This window comes from Topomyia yanbarensis, chromosome 2, assembly GCF_030247195.1.
Source record: "Topomyia yanbarensis strain Yona2022 chromosome 2, ASM3024719v1, whole genome shotgun sequence".
NCBI classification, from domain to species: domain Eukaryota; kingdom Metazoa; phylum Arthropoda; class Insecta; order Diptera; family Culicidae; genus Topomyia; species Topomyia yanbarensis.
In genome coordinates this window covers 304,071,101-304,094,315 of record NC_080671.1, presented here as the reverse complement: position 1 = coordinate 304,094,315, position 23,215 = coordinate 304,071,101, and the positions used below count along the sequence as shown (strand labels likewise).

Sequence of the window (23,215 nt, the reverse complement as noted above, 5' to 3'; positions counted from 1 at the left end):
CGAAAAGTGGTCCAATTTTAAACGCATATAATTCAGCCATCTCACGATAAATTTTCAAATTTTTTGCGCACATCGCCCCGAAATACTTCTCAGTCAGCTTCAAGACACGAACGCGTTCGGTTGTATAATTGATTGCGAATAGTTAGCAAAACCAAAATCGGTCCCGATTACTGTATTTTCGGTAGATTTTCTATTGTCGAAGTGCGTAGTTCACATAAATTGGCATTGTGGCAGTCGTGGAAATGTTTTTTGTGTGATAAAGCATAGGCACAAGCGTTGAAAAGTGTTTGAAAAGCCAAAATTACATGTTGTAAGTGGCATCAAAATCCGAAGAAAAAGTGAGAGAGATAGGAGAAAAAACCTGTGTGGATAATATTACCAGGTAGAAAAGATAGGAAGAAAAGACCCACGATAGCAAAGTGGGCACAAGTGTGGTTGTGTGTGGCTCTAGAAAAGCTCTATAGTAAAAAAGAGAGAAAATGAGAGTGCGTCGCACTCACGAGAGGAATTTGCGCATCAACCGAAGCTTGGTGCTTCTCGCGTCCACGTGAAACTGGGCGATAGGAATAAGAGGCTGTATGGATAATATTACCAGATAGAAAAGTGTGGAAGAAAAGGCCCACGAGAGAAAAGTGAGCACAAGGGTGGTTGTGTGTGGATGTTGGGCCAGAGCTATAGAAAAGCTCTGTGGTAACGAGAGAGAGAGAGAGAGAGAGAGTGTCGTTGCTCACGAGTGATAACTGCGCATCAACCGAAGCTTGGTGCTTCCCGCACCCCTTTTGGTAAGGTAAAACTGAGGGCATCGAGATAGCGGTAAGTGAGTTACTACGAATTTATTTTTATGCGCGCGGCGCTGTTGGACGGCATCCGACCTATTATAATTGCAGCATGAGAGGCTATAGAAAAAGCGTAATGTGTGGCGGAGAACAGAGAGAAGTTTTGTTTTCTCCTTCTGGCTCGATGGTGAGCGCTTTAATCCATCAGCTAGAGAGCAACGTCATGCCATTTCAAGCATATTCTTTTTCAGAATGCGAATATAGGATATTGATAGCAGATTACATTGAGAATAGTCGAGAATGTTTTATGTTATACTGGGGAGAAAAGTACATAGAGATTGCAGAGAATATTAGAGAGGGAAAAGAGGGGGCAGATATGGAGATGTTGCAAGCTACCGGAGAGCTATTTAGAGTGTCCATTAGCATAATGCAAGACAGTGAGGAGGTGTTCAATGTAATGCCCATAACGATGGAGGGACGTTCCCAGCCAGTTCCCGAACTGAGAGTTTTTTTCAAACATGAAATGGGAAAGGACGCTTTTGGCAGTGTATCCAAAAAGGTGGAAGGAGTGAGAGAAATGATGGATGAATGTTACGTACAAGATCCGCCGGATGCAATGCGAGAAGTGCTGCATGATTGCATTTCGAATGAACGGTTGATACTAGTTGGGGAACGAAATGAGGGGAGCCAATTAGAAGAGGCTGTGGAAAACAAGTTGCGACGGATAGAGGAAAACGCAGATAACTCTACCCATAAACATTCAAACGAACCATTTTGCAACGAAGAGGCCAAGTATTACTGGTTGAATGAGTTTAATTCGCGGAATAAACTAAAGGTAAAGGAAATCGAGAAGGATGGGAATTGTTTAATAAGGGCATTATTAGATCAATTAGCAGAATCGAAGGCAGAAAACCAAATTGAGGAGGAAGATATAAAAGCATTTAGAGAAATGATAGCAGACTATATCGAAGAGCATCGAGAACGTTTTGAGGTCTATCTCATTGAAAGCTTGGAACATCAAGGCTTTGAAAATTTTCTAGAATATGTAAGAAGAATGGGAACATGGCTAGGTTTTGAAACCTTAGTGGCAGCAGCAGAAATATTTGATAAGTTTATAATTATCTATCAAGAGGATAATCCGAACCTCCAGATCGGTGTAGAAAAAAACAACGATGAAGATATATTGAGAATTCTGTACACGGGTGAAGTTGTTAAAAACCACTACGACAGTGTGGTAAATGTCATAGGAAATAATGAGATTCCGATAGGTGGGTCTTCAACCATAAATGCGGGAAGACGTGAGAAAGATGCAAGTGACAGAAATGAAAACTTACAGAACCAGAGGAGAGAAATGTCAAAAATGGCGAAGCAACAGCTACAGGAAGACATTCATGCTAGAAGTAAGAGCCTAGAAAAGAAGGAAGGAAGACATAGGAATACCAACACAAAGGATAGACGCAAGAAAGATGCAGATAAAAGAGAAGCGAATGACATGCAGATAGGTGGTCCGAAGCTAAGTAAAACCGAGCAAGATCTTCAACGAAACCGTGTGGAAGGAAACAAGAAACGCAGTGATAGTACCAAGACAATTGAATTTAGGCGTGAAAAAACAGGTTTGTTAAAGATAGGTTCCTTGAATGTAAGAGGTTGCAAAAGACAGGAAAAAAGAGAGGAGATCGATGATGTTTTAAGATACTATGATGTAGATATCGCCGCATTGCAGGAGATCAACACCGATGGGAAAATTATAGATTCACGTAATTACAAATGGCTTATAGCAAGAGAAGGTCAGAACAAATCAAGAGGATTAGCCGTTTTGATTAAGAAGGAAGCAAACATAGTAGTACAAGATATAAGAAAGGTAGGGCATTCAGCAGTTTCCGTAAGATTGCAAGTGGAAGGAGAGATGGAGCTCGTGTTAGTGAATGTACATGGTCCCAACAAAAAAGCGTTTAATTTTCTGTCCAGTATAGGGGCAATCGTAGACCAAAATCATTTAAGAGACAAGTTATTATTAGTAGGAGACTGGAATGCACAAATCGGTAAGGATTCAGTGACCGAAGAAGATAGTAGATGTATAGGTAAGGAGCTAGGATTCAACAACTGCAATGATAATGGAGAGGAGTTCAAAATGTTTCTTCATATACATAAGCTTATAAACATCTCATCTATGATTGGAGTCAAAGTAAGGTCAACTTGGCGAGTTAGAGACAAGGAAAGTCAGATAGATCATATTGTGAAGCCAGTAGATGGAAAGGTAGGCATCAGATATATAAGAGGTATATGGACGAGAATTAACACAGACTATAAACTATTATTGGCAGGAGTACGACTTCCGAAAATGATTAAGAAGCAGTCCAAAGAGAAAAATCTCGTAGTACTAGATGCATCAGCTCTTAAAGAAGAACAAATAAAGAAAAGATATCATGAAGCATTAAAAAGTCACGAAATGGGAATAGATCCAGAGAAAGTAGGCATAAATGAAGCATACCAGGCTATAACAAACAAAATGAAAAAAGCATCCAATATCGCCATGAGTTCTTCAAGAGTACCCTTGACTCCAGGAAGAAAATCGGCATTAAATAGACTCAATAAGGCACTTAGTTTGGCTAATAAATATCCGGATATGCTCCCATACAAGTGGAAGGTGAGGGACAGGAAACAAGAATTTCAAGCGGCAGTAAGAAATCACAATGAAACTGAGGTACGAGAGTTTTACATGAAACTGAACGATTTCGACGCAGCAGTTAGAATACGGAAGTCGTACCAGTTCATGAAAAAGTTCACTAAAAGGAAACAGGCGAGAAATGCCTACATACCAACCAGATTATGGGGAGAAATTTTGAAGGAAAGTGAGGGACCGAGACTGGAGCTACTGGAAGAGCAAGACACATGCCCCCTAACTGAACCCCCAACGATGGATGAGATGAGTGAAATTGTTAGGCATTCATGCAATGGAAAATCGGCTGGGGCAGATGGAGTACGGATGGAGTACATCAAGTATGCGGATGAGGAAACCATGGAGCAGATGATGGGAATTTGGAGGAGAATTTGGATGGAGAATGTGATGCCGAAGGATATGACTGAATCTATTCAGATACCAATACCAAAAATAAGCAGACCTAGAAATGTGGACAATTTCAGAAGAATTAGCCTATGCAATGTAGGATACAAGCCATACGCTAAGTGGATCAGGAAGAAGCTAAAGGAGTTTACGGGAGAATTGGATCTATACCAGGCAGCATTCACAGAAGGAAGATCAACGGATGATCAAATATTTATGGCCAGGCGAACCATGGAAGAGTTCTGGAATGCTGGAAAAAGCTTAATCGCAGTAACACTCGATATCAGAAAGGCATTCGATAACATCAGTTTGGATAAATTAAAGGATGTTTTGCTAAAAATAGAAGTGCCATCGCATATAATTAACAGAGTGCTAAATTGTGTGAGAGAAGATAGGACAAGAGTACGATGGCAAAACCAGTTGTCTGAAGAAGTGAGTAGAGGTAAAGGCATAAAGCAAGGTTGCCCTCTTTCCCCTTTTTTGTTCAACCTTATAATGCAGAGCGTCCTACGAAAAGTTGCCGAACTCGTCCCAGATATACACATGATTAGGGAAGGATCATTTAAACTCCCGTGTATACTAGCATTCGCAGATGACCTACTAATTCTGGCGGAAAAGAAAGAGGATCTAGAGAGGATTATCAAAGCTATCGAGGAATGCTTATCGGAAGTCGGGCTGGACATCAATAATAATAAGAGCCAAATCCTTATGAGAGTGCCGAATCCCGCAGGAGCCACACCAGATACGATGATGCTGAATGGCAAGCCGTATGAAGTAAGTGATGCAATTAAGTATTTGGGAATCCACCTGACTCGAACGCTTGATCGTCCGGCCACTGTAAGGCAAAGATGTGTGAATGCAGTAAAGGCTGCGAAAGTGGTTGTGGAATTTTGCAAGAAATTCAAACCCGCATGGGAAATTGGACGCCTTATTTACAACACAGTGATAGCACCAGCAATGCTATATGGGACAAAAGTTTCAACACTAACTAAAAGGAGTAGACAACAACTGGCAAAGTACGAAAAGTTGATTGTGAAAGACATCTGGATGAATTGTAGGAAATGCGACAACAGAAAACTGAACGTTAGGAAAGAACTCAATGGTAAGACCATAAACCGGAGAGTCAGAGTAGGAAGGCTCAAATATTACGGACATATTATAAGACGAAATAATAAGCACCCGTTGAAACTGGCATACAAAATGGAATTCGAGAAGAAGAAAGAAGGTCGCCCCAGTTATACGTGGAAAGACTCCTTGACTCAGGACTTCAATAAATTCAACGAGATAGGAGGGAAACAATGGGAAGATCTGGCTAAGGATAAGATGAAGCTTAAACAGAAAGTGGAAGAAATCTACAAAATGGAGGACAGTGAAATCTCAGATGGAGAGGAGGAGGAGATATAGACAAATGACACCAGTACAGTAGATATGAAGGCGTAACAAAAGTCAGCCAAGAAGGAGCTAATCGTAAGCAAGTAGCGAATAATAGAGACGATGCAGTCCGAACTTGAAAAGGAGATATGCGTAGGGTATGTATGAGTATGTAAATGTCGACTTAGGGTATGATTGGACGAATGTGAAAATGGGAATGTGTATAATGAAACATGGAATGCGAGAATGAGTGTGAAGCACAGAGAAAAATACAAAATACTACAGGAGAAAAATAAGGGACATAATGTAGCTAATAAATTAAAAATAATATCAATAAATGTATTCACGTGCAACAATAAGAAAGGAAGATTTGAAAGTTATAAAATTGGTTAAAACGGCAAGAAATCAAAAGATAGATATAGGCTTTTTAACGATAGATAAGCAAAAAAATTCAACGAATGCCACAATGCTGAAACATATTTACATTAAGTCAAACATCTTGAAGCTGGCTCCAAACACAAAAAACATAATGCACAAATAAGAACAATAATCATATTTATAATAGGTACAAATTCGTAATACAGAGTCGTAATATTCTAACCGCATGCATTGTTCAGTGCTGTACGTCCACATGGATTATATTGTTTATCCCACAGATGCCTTATAAACCCTTGAATTTTCACCAGCTATCCTTCAGTACATTAACTAGTTTGCTATTTGAACCACCATATCAATCATAATTCTATAATACACGCCACATTTTATCAAATTTTCAATAATTCAGACCCCGAGGCAAACCATTTCATATGCATTTCTCCAAATTAACAAAATTATTCACAATTCTATCTATCCCAAACAACAGAATGGATTTTACGATACGAGCATTATGACATGGCCCTACAAGAAAATACCTCTACGCCCAACAAATAGCCAACGAAGTGGACCAGTGGGAGACGCAAACTGGACAAATTCTTATTCTTTAGAATGATCTTAAATAGTACCACACAGTCCATACATCCATACACATCCATTTTATTGTTATAACTATTAACATCTTACTACTTGCACTATAGTTAGGTATTATATGAATATATTACATGTAGCATACTGTTCTTACATCGTGATCATTGATACATATAATTGTATAGTAATTACACATTAATTCCTACCATCAAATGGGGCCAAAGCAGAATTTTATTTTAATTTCAGTAGTAAATATTACCGACAGACAACCACCAGAGAATGATCCCGGACTAGCCAAAAATCGCGTCAGTAGACGGGGTGATTTTACGTCAACAGATAATATACATCCTAGCCGCACACCTTTCATATGTCATTATATTATTTAAAACGCATGCTGTAACATAAGACATTGAGATTATTCGGCACATTCATTAACATGCTGCTATATACCTATCATAACTATAATTAGTATTCGACTAAACTTGATTGTACTCTGCAAGCTAGTAGCAAAAATTCTCGTAGTACCAGCGTTTCAGATACTGTTTAAATTATATTCAAAATTTTCAGGTAGTAGTTATTAAATGAATTGTTTTTAGTTTATATTTACGATATCCTTTTAAATAACAGACAAACTAAAATACAATTCTCTATTTCATTCTAATCTGCCATCGAAAGGACACTGGTGGATTATCATATCAGTCAACGACAGCCATAAACTTTTCTTTTATATATTATCTGCATCACTCATCACATATCATCGAGCTCATCGACCTGATACATTGATTCAAGCATATATAGTCAACAGGAATTACTATTATATTTTACAGGAGAGGTGCTACCTACCGATGAAGTTATTGCTATGCGTAGTTATACCTGGAGACACCATATTCAAAATACGTGATAGTTGGAACAAGCTTTTTGAAATGATTATCCATTATAGTAACCGATTAGTTTGAGCTGTATACCCAAATTTTCATGTAAACAATTGTTGTGATTAAAAATAAAAGATGAGAAGGTTTTGTGCCTACTGGAGAAGGGGTTCAAAAGGAACAACACTCCAGCGGGCTTTTCCCTACTCCAAAAAAAATATATCAAATCATAATATTCATAAGCCCATTGTTTATTGTACCATACTAAATTACTCAAGCCATATGCAATATTTTATACAACATACATTAAATAAACTACATAACAAATGCGGGGAAGGAATTGGGAGCAACTGGGTATCATTCGAATTGAGGACTGGACAAAGGAACGTGGATAGCCAGCCTGAGTCACTTGAAGGAAACTTCAGAAGGTCTGATATGAGATTGACGCACCCTTCTCAAAACAAACCATCAGGTGGGTTCAAGCACGTATAGCGAGGTGTTTTATCCTTTAACTGGATGTTATTGTTGGAAGGGAATCTTTCTGATCACGTATCCGCACAACCCATTTTGACCTCCTTCATCAACAGCAATAACTTGAAAGTTTCATGGTAAAATATGTCGGAACTACGGTAAGTCTACCCGCATTCACTGGAAAAACCTTGAGCTGATGGTGGCTTCATATCACATCACATCACATCACATCGCCCCGAAATACTTCTAAGAATAGATTCCAATAGATAAACCCAAAGATTTTTGATATCGTAGCATTAAAAAATTAAATAATATACAACCTTGTCAAAATATCGCGCATTAGCACACAGAAGATAGCACTTCCCAAGCCCTGTACGACAGATTGGTGTACCTAGCGCGCTACGCTTCTATGAATGACGTCATCATCGACTATTTAAAGAACGGACTTGGCCAGACACGCTCAGTTCCCTGTTGAACGGCTGGCGAAGCAGATCACTGCGCTGTGTTTTTTACAGCCAGTGTAGCTGAGTTAGAAGTCCGTTACACTGACTGTGGAGGGACGCTACCCTGTGTCGTCCAACAGGCGACCGCTCCAATTGCTTCCTAAATGCCGCTGTAATGTTGCAAGTAAATTTTTGGTTTAACTAGCACATGTATTTGCTATTTGCGCTTGAAATTAAGTAATGTAGTGGTAGTAATAAGCTTCCCATTTTGGTTTAAACGCAAGGACAGTTTTTAAAACAGGATTTGATTAATTAGTTTAGCTCATCTAAGCAATTTTATCAATTCTGTAATTTAAAAGGAATTTTACGGAACTTGGCGAATTTGGCCCCACTTGCAACTGGTATAATCAACCTGCACAAAGTGTTGCATAACGCAGGACTGTTTTTTGGAACAAAAAATTTCGCTATGCAAAATCACGATATTATGACAGATGGGCAGCGCGGCCGTTCCTTTCAATCGGGTGGCCTATTCTCACAGTCACGTCACTTGGTGACTAGAACAAAATTTCCTTCTAGTCACTAAGTGACGTGACTGTGAGAATAGGACCCCGGGAAAGGCCGCGTGAAATTTTGGTGAAATGCGCTAATAGCGTCGTGGCGGTACTAGTTGTCTCTTTCGCTCTACCCATCATCATCAGCGTTGACTCATTTTGCATTGTGCGCTTGGGTTCAATGTTTGTGGCGAATGTGTTGGTAGGTAGGGGAACAGGCGGTAAAATGAACACGTTAAGCAAAGTCATTATTTTCTAACTAATATAGGGTTACCAAATGAAGAGAAAATTAAGGACATCCCTTCCAAATCTATTCGGAATTGGAGCCTAAATCAGTTGTCACTTGAGCCAGAATTCCAAAAAAAGTCGGGATTCTGGTTTATTTTCCAGCGGTTGAACTGGGACGTTGAATCTTGATCGAGACAAATTGGAATGGTGTAGTGCCAATATTGAACGAAGATAACCACTTTGGTCAAACCTCATATCGAGTTATCCAACAAATTTTGGTTACTTCTGAGTAAAAGAACTTTTGGTTGGAATGAGCCGCTGAGAGTATGCATTAACAAAAACAATCGCTGGAAGTATTCGAAATTGACAATTGAAATTGATTCTCTTGGAATAAAGTTGATCTGAATAATTTAATACAGGGTTACTTTTACATCATGACGTTTTTGTGATCTCGCATAAATTTGAAAAATGGAGTAAATCGCGAAATATTTATTTGTCAATCGAAAAAACATTTTTTGCCATTTATTGTTAGAAAACAATTTCTTTTAAATGTTGACCATGTTGGTGCTTGAGGTAATCCGTTCGACTGGTCCAATTTTTGATGACGGATTCGAGATTTTCAAGTGGTATCTGACAAATTAGTCGAGTAATATTGGTTTCTAATGGGAATGTCACCGCCGCTATGTTTTCTTCAATGCATGCTGGATGTGGTCGATTTGTTCGCTAATCATCCAATAACGAGAACTGCAACTTTTACTCTTTGATTGTATGTGGATTGTAGTGGATTCAGTTGGCCGATTATGTCGACCATATTATGATCGGAGTGCACGAAACACATTTCTCTCAAGATCGCTGATTTTCGAAATATAGTTGAATAATTTGATAATGGTGAGCATACTGTGGTGGCAAACAATACTAAACTACAATAACATGACATGCCCTGTTAAAAATCATCATGTTGAACCACCCTGTATATGCCAAGGTTTGAGACTAAAATAAGGACATTTGAAGTAAAATAAGGACGCTTTCCAAAAACCCCAAAAATAAGGACATGTACTTTAAAATAAGGACGGTTGGTAACCCTAACTAATAAGTGAATGAGATATTACAATCACCTTATATGTTTCTTGTTAGACATGTTTTGAACATATCTGGTAAAAATACTTCGTCATAAACACATTTTTTTCAAACATGATTCTTGATTTCTAAACATGTCCAAAAATGAGACATGTTAGCGAGTGAGTAAAATGAACATGTGGCGGTGGTAAAATGCACAGCTTCTGGTGACCTGCAAAATGTCCTGTATGTGTGCAATGCGCAGCGTTGGAAAGCATTTTCCGATCAATGCTAATATCCCAACAAATCATGAGCTTTGCATACACACAGGACACTTTGCAAAAAAAAAAAAAATTGTCGCGGAAGAATTGAAGTTTCATGACGTAATATTAACCATTTTACAATCCTGTGGCATCGAAACACATCTACAAACTTGGGGTTATCCATGGGTGTTTGAACTTTTAGGATCTGTTTGAGAGCAACTAGAAAGCTTGAGATGTGATTATATTGTCTAAAATTTGATTTTTTGCACCGGTCCGGGTATTTTTTCCCACACACTAAGTACTAAGAAAATAAATATTTTACATTAAGTAGTATAGTCCTACGTCTACAGTTCGTGCAACCCCATAGGGCTGCCCCTTGTAGTTTTGAAACAATTTTTTGGACGTCTCTGTGGATAACAATGGGCTCAGAGGAATTGTCTACAAAAGGGATTTTTGAAATAAAAAACTTGGATGAATATGATCATTACCTTTGCCGATTTTAACAGTTTTAATCGTTATTCTTTGGATAATATAACATTCAGAAACAATATGTTTACACACGCCTTTGTTTTTTCATCCAGATTTGTCTAGAAATAAGCTCACAAATGAATGTTAGTATGGAAACAAAATTCATAATAGTAAAAATTGTAAAACAACCCAGCAAATGTTCATTACTCAGTGGAGTCGGTTCTTTCTGATCTTCTTGTTTCTTCTGAAGTGAATCATAATCGCCATAGTTTTTTGCCCAGTAATTCCCAAGCCCGGCTGGTTGCAGGTAGCGAAAAACCATGTCGAATGCCTTGGTCAACGGCGATTTTTTTGGGTAGTGAACACCTATGGGATACGTCGCGATCGGTTCTTTCATTGCATAAACCATACCCAGTTTAGCTTTGTATTTATTGTGATATGCAATATTATCCAGAGGAACGACAATCACGCCATAGTTTTCCTGAGCGGCTAGTTGCTCCAAACCTTTATTGACCGTGTCACTTTCATGGGGTAGGAAAATCGTCCTGAAATGTAAAATAAATGGAACAATATTAGTTTCCGACGAATTTTCATGTTTTTTCAATATTAATCAAAAATACTGAAAATTTTAAGCTGTTCAGAATTTGATGAAAACTTCACGTTGGGGTAATTTTGTTGTGCTGAATTCATATTTGATGTGAAGCTTTTATTTTTTTGCCTCAAAATTTTAACACTTAGGGAGGTTCGAAAATTCGACATTTACGAATGTAAAGTGCAATATATGACAATTCATTTTCACAAAATTTTGTGTGGTGAATTTTTAGCAGAATAAACATTTTTTCAATTGTTGATTATGCTGAGAGACATTAATAAACTATATTACGAACCCTGGATAATCAAACAGTACCATGCGTCCTTCAGACATATCATTAAAAATCGCCCTTTTTCATACCTCGGAGCAGAAAGGGGCAAAACAAGACATTCATTTTCCGAAAGTTTACTAATTTTCAAGTATCATTAACTACAAGCGATGTTTCCGAACTGTTTCGAAAAAAGTATAGCTACTTTGAACATTTTAGTTTTAGTTTAATGTATGAGAGGGAAAAGAAAGGCTTGTATCGACAAAATTGAATGGAAAGTATAAGTCTAGCGAATAACCTTTCAAATGAAACCAGTTCGACCATAATCGAAATATTAACTTAAAAGATATATTCATTTGAATAATATAGGTTTGAATACAGTTTTTTACAGTTATATAAAATCCCATCTAAAATGATATTGATACTCTGATTCAAATACAGATACTGGATTCTACGTGAAAACCATCCATCCGGAAGATTCGAAACATCCATAAAACTGGTTAATTCATGAATCTAGTTCTCGAATTCCGAATTTTTTTCGAAAACATTTGTTCACGTTGAATTGGCATGAATTCATAATCCCATGAAAAATTGATCCTATTGGTCACATAATGACCATCCGGAAATCCGGAACATTCGCTGAACTAACCAATTCAGACAGTTGGTCTTAGAACTAGGCCTTTTTTAATGTTTCTTGTATTCTCATTTGAATGAGTTCGTAGTTATGACCGGCACATGTTTTTGTTTGGCTACATAATGCCCTTCCGGAAGATCTGGAACAGCCGTGGAACTGACCAATTCATGAAGCTTGTCATAGAACTCTGAGATTTTTACGAAAATATTTTTGTGAACATCATTTGCATAAATTCGTACTTGTGACTGGCGTGGGGACTCTATTTGTAACGTATTGACCTTCCGGAAGATCCAGAACTGGATCTGGAAATCTATCGCTTTCTTAAAAGTTTTTTTCTGTATTTTTATGGCAAAGAAATCGTATTTGTGACCGGAAAAAAGACTCTTTTGGTTTCGCAGAAACATTCCGAAAGGTCCACAAAAAACTTCAGAGCTCTATGATTAGATTTATGAGTTGAGCAGTTATACGAATGTTCTGGATCTTCCGGACGGATAATTTTCACGGTTAATCCAGGATCAGTATTTGAATCAGAGTATCAATGTCCTTTTAGATGGGATTTTATATAAGCTTTCAAGAATATTACATATTGATTGACCACATTCTCGCTTGTTCATTATTATAAGAAATACTATTATACCGCCGGAATCGGCATCGGAATTGTAATCCAGACCATTCGAGATCCGTCGAACCATGTACAAATTTGATATATATTCTCATTTTCGTTTTGTTAGTGTTTATTATTAGTATTCTGTCAATAAACCTGTGATTTATGATGACGATTCTGCATGAATCATGTAAAATCTATATATGTCAAACAAGACCATATTCGGTACCGATTCCCACGGGCTAACCAACTCAAAAACGGTAATATTCACCAGAAACTGAAAATTGGAACTCTAACAAACAATTTCCGCACAAGTTCACATAGATTTGGCTTAAAATGTGTCTTGAAACTGAGTTCGAAATCGGGATTAATTTGACCCGCTAACACCTTATTCGTTACAAAAAGTTAACACCTAATAAAGGTTAAAAAAATCTTTCTGTTTCCCAAGACCTAATATTTTAAGAAGACTCTACTCATCTTGTCTATAAACAGAGAAAATGTAAAATCATGAAAGATCCAAAATAAAATTTTGAGGTTTTGACCGGCTAGGCAACACTGTGCGGCATCTCACCAGAATTTTTTGAAATGTTCGTGGTAATTGATGATTTTTTTCATAATTAGAACCATTTCAGTGTATTGTATATACCTGTCGCAATTGATAAAAATGATTCATATATTTTTGAATTTACTTTGATGCAGGATTGGTTTTTGGAAATGTGCGGCCTCTCTCCAATTTAAAAGGTGAAATTCATTTTTTTACTGTAATTCGAAAACTGTTCTACTGTAATTTTTTTGGATTTCATTTTCGGATTCAGCACAAAATTTTACATCAGAAATGGTGTTCGAATATTAAAGTTCAGATTTTTATTTTTATTTTGTAAACTAGTGCAATCATTCCATGTTTCACTTTTGGTGATATTTAAAACAAGAATAGAAAGATGAAATGAAGACATCCATTTTTGCTATTTTCCCAAAGTGCCAACGTTAAAAGTTTTAAGCGAAGTGGGCGGGGGTCTAAAATCGTCCAAATGATGTGAAATTTGACATCTGAGCATACTTTGACATTTGTCAGAATATGAAGAGGTATTTTTGCCATCCATTTAATAATAACTGATGTACTCTACTTCTTCCTTTTGATTTTTTAGTTATGGATTTAGAGGGTTTGGTTAACAAGTAATTCTACATGAAGGATTTTTCCATAAATTAAACGTGCACTTCACGTCGTTCTCGAGTTAGGTATTTTGATAACATCTTGGTATTTTATGTATCTGGAACATGACCCTTAAATAGGGATTATTTGTTTATCTTAGAGAAAGTTATTATTTAGATAATTTAGTCAGTAATGCTGCCGTATATGGACATCAAGGTTGCTTACTAGTATCTACACAAATTTCATTTCAAATTCCATCCTTTCATGAACATTATATAATGATGATTGTGATCATACGTACCTGTTCAAAACATGAGGAGTACTTGTGAAATACCTCACTGTTATATCAGTCATATGATAAGTTAGCCTTTCCTTGTTTATATCGGAAATGCTTGTTACACGAGGCCAGCGTTCATCTCCACGTAGATACTGGAACAATAATCCTTGGTAGACAGTTCGAATTACGAAGCAGTAGTATATCCATGAGAATAGTAGTAATCTTCCCGAGTTTTGTTCCGTAGAGCCAACAATTGAGTTTCCAAAGAAAATATGAAACACATTCAGAATCGGGTTTGCGGTATTGTTGCCAATGAAATGTGGCTTAAGTCGTGACGATCGTTGGATAATAGCGACTGCAACCGTGGCAGCTGTAATGCAACAGATAAGGGCGTACCACACAGGTGTTGCAAACGGTCGGAGCAACTTCTCCAAGGGTGTATAAAGTCGTCCATCTGGGATTCCAAAGACCACTATGGTCGTGTAATGGGCTGTCCCAGCCTGAAGATATTGGTGTCGGGCTTTCGTTAATGCAATACTTGCAATTCCAAAGTCGACTTGTTCTTTTTGAATCATTTTCATCAGACTTGTACTGTTGTGCTTTCCAATAAATCCCCACTGATAGTGACCTGGGGTCAATTGATATTTTATTTGAAAGTTTAACTTTTCTGCTACGGTTTCTATGAAATGAGCTTCTAGTCCTCCGATTTTGAAATCAATTTTGTTCGGTGTTGATTCGACAGAGATGAAAGGTCTAATTTCAAATGTTCCTGCCTTTAATGTACAGTTTTGAAAATTATTTAGACTATTCGGGAGCAAATTTTTATTTAAATGTACTGTATCGCCGTTTAAAATTTTTTGAAATAAAAATGGCTTAGCTACTCCACAATGCTCAGAATGGTAAGGAAAGTACGAGTAGACCGATACTGTTAATGGATTCTCTGTAAAATTAGCTATGAGCAAAACAGCATTTACAATTTTTACCCCCCACAAATCACTCAACATGCGAAATACGACGTGCCGGTTAGTGATGTTCTTGTTTGTGATTATTATGGTATAGTAACCGGAAAAGTCATACGTTTCAATATCCAAATTATCCATAAAATTACGAAAAGCAGTGTAATCATCCACTAACATGATATGATAGTAAAATGATCGTCGTTGTTTCGTATGCGCTAGTTGGAATGTTAAACTCAGATTTTCACTTCCTGTCCGCAAAACTTCGTCGATGATATCATTTCGAGTAAAGGACAATTCCGAATTCGTTGTCGGAGCAGATATTTGAGATATCAGGATAGTCTCCTTGTAATGTTCTTGCAAAATTGCCATAATGGACTCTATATAAATGTTTGTCGGAGGAAACTTTTTTAGCATCAGCTCGTTTAAACTGCAGCATTGTAGTACAGAGAAAAGTACTAAGATTATTCGTATGCACTCCATAGTCAACTGATGCTCAACACTAGAAATGCTATGTTTATCAATCCAATCGAATGAGACATTGTCACGGCATGTGCCAGGGGTGGGGTTCGAGCTGACACAGAAAAATTAATACTTGCTAATTAAATAGATTAAGTCTTTACTTGTTTGAAATGAATAGTTGTGCTGGGTAATGTATACAACACATTTTAGAAGTATGTTAGCGCTAATGTTGTTTTAAACGGTCTGATTAGATTGAAATTGATCCATTTTAAGATACTTACCATGCAAAGTATCAGGTGCAGGCTCGTGTTCAGAATTTACTTAAGGCAAGAGGGAGAATTGGCATTTTTCTTTTCTTATAAAAAAAGATTCTATAAATGTTCAAACTTTGATTATTTCTTCCACCGCCCAGGAAGTCGATTCTTTTATATTGACCGACTCAGTTCGACAAATGTCCATATTTGCATCTTTTCTTTATTAAAAAACCATTGCTGGTTGACTTGTGGTATTATCGGAACTCTGAGAAGCCTTCCTTTAGAATCCTGTGAAGGGTAGGGACAGTTCATTCGATAAAATGCATACAAGTATACTAATGAGAAAAGGTTAGAAAAATATCAGTGTAGGGGAGACTGAGGAGACTTGATCCCCGGGGAGACTTGATCCCATCATTGTAACTCAACGCCGGATCAGAATACATTAATCGAATATACTATAAAGTTGCGTAGTTTTATCTGAACATAAATTTCATTAACACAGAAAAAAGAAATTGAACTTTTGTGTAACCGAATTTTTACCGATTTAAAAAAAAGTCTCAGAAGAACTGAAGAAGATTTATTTTTCAAATTTTCAAACTTTTATAAAATTGATAAAATCACCCACTACATATTCTACTTTCGCATACAGAATTACAGGAGAATGTCAATTATATGAATACGTTATGATTGAGCTGATTCTTTTGTTCAACTATATTTTTACTAAAGTTTGCTGAAATAGATGCTATTTTTACTAAAGTTTGCTGAAATAGCTATGCTATGCTTGATCCCTTCAAATTCGTGGAGATTTGATCCCCTTCGCCATACTTCATACACACCACTGAAAATAACCAAATTCACACCAGAACAATTGAAGTCATTGTTGTCATAAAAAAATGTCAAAAATGAACGCTTCATCGTAAAGAAACATAACTGTAATTGTTTACTACAGTATACGTAGCAACCATTCATCCCGCATTTGACGTTCCTCAACCATAATAAAGACAGCTTTCAAATAATTGCACGGAGATTTGGGGAATTCGTAAAAAAAATCAGGTGAGAGATGCGTAATATGTAGTAACAAAAATAACAATATCTAATCATAACAATTTAATCAATACTACAATCCATTTATAAAATTGAATGGGGAAATGTGCCCGTTTTTGCCCTATTAAGAAGGGTACCACATTATTAATACAATAATTTTATTATTTCAGCTTCTTTGATTTGTTATTAAGGTCCATTTTTTTATTTCGATTATAGAGGTTTTAACGTTAAGGTCATTCGCCTCTTATTAAGAGCCAATATAATAACAAAATTGTCTTGAGAATGGTGAAAATCTTCAGTTTGAGCGCAGCAAAATCTCTAATCGAGTGCCCCCATTATCGCAATACCATTTGAGTCAATGCGTTGAGCAAAGATGGCAGACGCTGCGATAACCAAAGGCTTCAGATGGGTAGGATGATAGTAGAAACCGGGCAAAAATAGGCTTATTACCCTACATGCTCTTTTAAACACGTTTTCATAAAGGAATCAAGTGTCCCCAAATTAGGGATCGAGTCTCCACTAATCTAAGAATTTTCCATTTTTTTGTTGTTTTCCAGAAATGCTCATAGATCATGTCCAGTATAATATTTCCATGTAATTTTTTTATGATTATTAGTCATCCTTAGAAACAATATAAAACTACAAAAAAATACATAGCTTTTTATCATTCCACGGAGTTGGACTGAAAAATAAAAAAAGGGGTCAAGTCTCCTCAGTCTCCCCTATGTTTAATTTTTCTCTGTATGTCGTCCACCACTTTTCTTTTTCTGTCGTCTATGAAATTCTGCACACCATTAGTGATCACTTTTAGACCAATTTTAAACCACATTTTGTTGTTGTCTTCGATGGAATGTATTTCTCACCCATCTTTTCTAAAATGCCGTTTAATCATTGATGGTTTTGAAGCAGCTGCAAAGTGGCATAATGCGTGGATGTTCAATCTGGCCAAAATAATGGAGAACTATCGTGTTTTCGATACATAGGTAAAAGTCGTTTCGGATGAATTCACTACTGTAATCTTAACCATTGATTGTGTCCATAGTGAAGAACGATTAACTATTGATACCACATGAATTTTTGAAAAGATTATTTGTTACACCAACACATATTTGTTGAATTTTTCCTTCCTGTCTAACCTAACGTCATTTGGAGCCTCTTTCCCTAGCACACTATTTTAAAATTGTGGACCTAGCAGTAAAGTTGTATTAAATTTTATATATACAGTTTGATACAAACCTGAAAATATCCATTGAATCAGATGCAAAAAACGTCGCCATCTTATATTACGGAATGTGCGTGCGATATGAAAATGACATGTATCACCATAGTGTCATTATATTAAAAAATCGGAAACCGGTTATCATTATTACATCGACACACCCTTGCTTGGTCGAAAAATGGCATACATATACTTCACCTGAGTGCTTAGAAACCCTTTCAATATTTTTTCCAACTCATGCAACGATGAGTTCTCCGTACATAAGATATTTCATATACGAGCATTCACAGTTGTCCGGTACGGTGCTGTGCCGGGTAAGTGTGAATGCTCGCTTTGAAGTGTATGAAAGAATATTAGTGTCCATTAGAGTAACAAGAAAAAAAATTACCCCTATCGGCCTTCCCCTGACTCGATTTCTAGTCCCACCAAGAGTACTTGCTCCTAATTTGAAGGAAATTGGACAAGTCTAGCTACCGGACCAACGCTCCTAAAGTTTGCATGAATTTTTTCGACAATTTACATGGAGAAAGCACAATATCTAGCATTTTCACCGCTAGGTGGCACTGTATGCATCGAATTATCACTGTAAGTACAAAATATGAGAGATAATTTAATTGTCTCTAACTCTTTCGAAGACTGCTAGTCAATCCGGCTTTGTTAAAAGAAGTTATTAAACTTTTAACGAAGTGATGTCTGAGTCAGCTTTGCATGGGTCCTAGTAGTACATGGTTGTGCATCAGTACTGGATTCCCGCGAACTAAATATTGTTGTAAAATAACGGTTAGATTTAGCTCAATAGTATGTTCAGAAGAATTATAGTTAATAATACGAGTCATGTTTCGGTTAGAACATTTTAGTTCCACATGTTACCGCATAGGAGTCGCCAACACTAACTTTTCAACGGAGAGAGATAAAAATTAGGTATCTTCAACAAAGTTGTAGAATGAACTTTTTGCAGTAATTCTTCCGAACATATCGATGTTCTACCTCTCTTCTATGCGGTCACAAATTTAGCTAAAATTTTCTAACCAAAATATGACTCGTATTATTTACTATAATTCTTCTGAACATGCTATTGAGCTAAACCTAACCGTTATTTAAAAAATGTTTAGTTCGTGGGAATCGAGCACTGATACAGAACCATGCGCTGCTAAGCCCCATACAAAACTGACTCAGACATCGTTAAAAGTTTAATAACTTCTTATAACAAAGCCGGATTGACTAGCAGTCTTCGAAAAAGTTAGAGACAATTAAATTATCTTTCTTATTTTCACTAACAGTGATAATACGATGCATACAGTGCCACCTAGCGGTGAAAATGCGAGATAGTGTGTTTTCTCCATGTAAATTGTCGAAAAATCTCATACAAACTTCAAGAACGTTGGTCCGGTAGCTGGACTTGTCCGATTTCCTTCAAATTTGGAGCAAGTACTTCTGGTGGGACTAGCAATCGACTCAGGGGTGGGCCGATTGTGTTTTCAAAAATTTATTATTTTTCTGGGCAGTCTAGTGTCTTATTCACGGTACCGCACCGTGCATGGACACTAATGGATCGGATAGGTGTAAATAGTGCTTTAATCTACTAACTGGATGAGTAACCCGGCTCGTGCATACAAAATGACATAATTGTGTTTTAAACGTGTTCCCAAAATACGTATTTTTGGTCAAACGATAAGTATGAATTCAACATTATTCATCAAGTTGTAGTAGGTTTAGAACCAACAATAAACAGGTATTCACTTTATTAAATAAACAAAAATTTTTATTATGTTGGAGCTCCATATTGATGGCCAGTTTCGGACGGCTGGAAAATTTTGGATTTTATGCGTCGCATTTGAAAGATTTTCAGAATTTTAGCTTCAGCTTTTTTTGGCATACATACTTCGAAATTTAATAAAAATCGGATCATTTTTTCGACTGATGTGTTAGTTCTGCACAATTTTACATCGGTGTTTTTTACCCTCTATGCACATTATCTGTGGCAGAGGTGGATCCAGGGAGCGGGTTCTGGGAGTCCAGACCCCTCCCCGAAACTGTTCAAGTCGTTGAGAAATTTGAAATTAGTTTTAATTTTAAAATAGGTTCAAACGTAATATCAGTTTACACTAAAATTTTAATTGATTTCCATTGATTCAGGTTCTTACGTATTATAATTGTCATGTCAAATTGGAGTTTCAGGATTTCTCCGAAATTTCTGTGGAAATAATAAGCAGTGGGTCTGCAAAGGATGTCATTCTCAAGGTTTTTTAATCGAAACTATCTAGTATAGTCCGCAAAATTGCTTATGTGATTACCTATAAATGAGCAAACAGCATGCTGCATTGTAACATTACTTTGATTGGTCCTCCTAATTGATGAATGAACAAAGTGTTATCAAAGTGAAATGCCGTCAAACGGGGTTACTTGCAACACCTTTCAACTTTAAAGCGGTATAACTAAAAATACTGACAAAATAGAATAATATTCAATATGTACATTCGCTAATGTGAAACCAAAATATAATTTTCTACTTTCAGGATGGCCAAACATATGGCTGTTGCAAGTTACCCGCAGATGGGGTTATTTGCAACAGATGATCTGCGTTGTAGTCTACCGAAGTATATTTTCGTTTACCTCTAGTACAATGACCAAACGTCCTATAATTTGGATTTTTAATTTATTTTATTTAATTTGTTTTATTTTATTTAATTTAAAAATCATTCCCGTGTTGTTTACAAACAACAATGTTTTTAAATATTTTTGCTTTGCTTACAAGAGTAAGAAAGGTTGATAATTGGGACTTCATTTTAGCGCTAATAGTTGTAAGTAATATTCATATAGATATGGTTATCGCAATTAACGAGATTGGATTGCACTGGAACAGTGCTGCCAGAGATAGTTTCAGTAAACAGTGAAAATTAAATTAGGCTGTATCTTCAATATCTTGAAATATTATTGAAAACTGATAAAACTGAATTTACATTGTGAACAACATATTTTCCATTCAATTGGATTATTATAAATTCCACAAAAATTGCGTTATGTTTAGGAAGATAGAAATTGAGCAGTTTCTAGTACTGCGAGAAAAGCAAGTTCGCGTAACGTCGATATTCAAGAATTCTTCTATATTTACGAAGTGTTTTATGTCGTAGTTGTAAGTTAAACCTTTCAAATGTGGTTTAAAATACTACAGCGACTATTATTTAAAATGCTCAATCAGCCAGCTGTCCAGATATAATAATAATCACATAAAATATTGTTGCATGTTACCCTACACGGATCGTTTAAATCGTTAAAACTTTATCTTAGGTGTGTTTGAAATGATTAACAATTATGTATCAAACAATATCGTTTGCTGTTGTATACTCGATCTGTACGTAAGACATACTCCTACCGTTGAAGTGGAGCAAAGCACGACATTCCAGCTTCTTATCTATTGGAAATACTTGAAATACAGAAGGTTACTCTGTCGCGACAAAGAAACAGAAATAATTTAATGGGAGTACAAGATTACCTGTTACAATATGCTAACATTTGACAGTCATGATGCAAAATTGTAAACATTATTACCAGTGTTGCCAAATTCATCTAAACAGAAACATGACGAAGTGTTGAAGTTGCCCCGTTTGACGGTAGGGGAGACTGAGGAGACTTGATCCCCTTTTTTATTTTTCAATCCTACTCCGTGGAATGATACAAAAACTATGTATTTTTTTGCAGTTTTATATTGTTTCTAGGGTTGACTGATAATCATAAAAAAATTACATGGAAATATTATACTGGACATGAACTATGCGCATTTTTGGAAAACAATAAAAAAATGGAAAATTCTTTGATTAGTGGAGACTCGATCCCTAATTTGGGGACACTTGATTATTTTTTGAAAACGTGTTTAAAAGAGCATGTAGGGTAATAAGCCTATTTTTACCCTTTTTCTATTATCATCCTACCCATCCGAAGCCTTTGGTTAGAGCAGCGTCGGCCATCTTTGCTCAACGCATTGGCTCAAATGCTGTTGCGGTAATTGGGATACTCGATTAGAGTTTTTGCTGCGCTAAAACAGAAGATTTTCACCATTCTCAAGACAATTTTGTTATTATATTGGCTCTTAATAAGAGCCGAATGACCTTAAGACTAAAACCTCTATAATCGAAGTAAAAAATGGCTCCTAATAACAAAGCAAAGAAGCTGAAATAATAAAATTAATAATGAAATAATGTGGTAAAAGGACAAAAATAGGTACCTAACCCCATTCAATGTTATAAATGTATTGTGGTATTGATTAAATTGTTGTGATTACATATTACTATTTTTGTTACTACATATTACGCATCTCTCACAAGTTTTTTTTACCAATTCCCCAAATCTCTGTGCAATTATTTGAAAGCTGTCGTTATTATGGTTGAGGAACATCAAATGTGGGATGCATGGTTTCTACGTATACTGTAGTAAACAATTACAGTTAAGTTTCTGTACAATGAAGCGTTCATTTTTGACAGTATTTTTTGTTATTTTATGGCAACAATGACTTCAATTGTTCTGGTGTGAATTTAGTTATTTTCAGTGATGTGTATGAAGCATGGCGAAGGGGATCAAATCTCCACGAATTTGAAGGGATCAGGTGAACCCATAGCATCTATTTCAGCAAACTTTAGTACAAGTATAGTTGAACAAAAAAATCAGCTCAATCATAACGTATTCATATAATTGACATTTTCCTGTAATTTTGTATGCAAAAGTATAGTATGTAGTGGGTGACTTTATCAATTGTATAAAAGTTTAAAAATTTAGAAAATAAATCTTCTTCGGTTCTTCTGAGATTTTTTTCTTCGAATCGGTAAAAATTCGGTAACACATGTCCCATTTATTTTTTTGTGTTAAAGAAACTTATGTTTAGATAAAGCTGCGCAACTTTCTAGTATATTCCATCAATGTATTCTGATCCGCCTTTGAGTTACAATGATGGGATCATGTCTCCCCGGGGATCAAGTCTCCTCAGTCTCCCCTACCTGTTTTCACCTGTCTAAGCGAATTTCTTCTTTTTTCAGAGACATTGTAATATACATTGCTTACCGGTTTGATTGTCTTAAAGTTATGGGTGCAAAATTGGGACTCCGCCAAGGACGCCCGAAGACCAAGCTGCGGCCTTGGACCATTGTAACTTGTTTTTTTGAAAAATCCATCTTAATGTTTTGTTTTTAAATTATGGTGAGTGAATCGGTTTTATTGGTTTTGGTGTTAAGCTAGCTGAGT

At 36.4% G+C, this 23,215-nt stretch overlaps 2 protein-coding genes across 2 annotated transcripts; one reads left to right on the top strand and one right to left on the bottom strand.

Annotated features, from left to right (window-relative positions):
* Nucleotides 1-1,152: 1,152 nt before the first annotated feature.
* On the top strand, nucleotides 1,153-5,244 carry LOC131680507 (uncharacterized). Its single transcript, XM_058961217.1, has 2 exons — nucleotides 1,153-4,272; nucleotides 4,342-5,244. The coding sequence occupies exons 1-2, from the start codon at nucleotides 1,153-1,155 to the stop codon at nucleotides 5,242-5,244; spliced, it is 4,023 nt and encodes a 1,340-aa protein (XP_058817200.1).
* Nucleotides 5,245-10,608: 5,364 nt separating this feature from the next.
* On the bottom strand, nucleotides 10,609-15,376 carry LOC131680506 (ionotropic receptor 21a-like). Its single transcript, XM_058961216.1, has 2 exons — nucleotides 14,073-15,376; nucleotides 10,609-11,068 (listed from the first exon to the last, which is right to left on the bottom strand). Exons 1-2 carry the CDS (start codon nucleotides 15,374-15,376, stop codon nucleotides 10,609-10,611), a joined length of 1,764 nt encoding a protein of 587 aa, XP_058817199.1.
* Nucleotides 15,377-23,215: the final 7,839 nt, after the last annotated feature.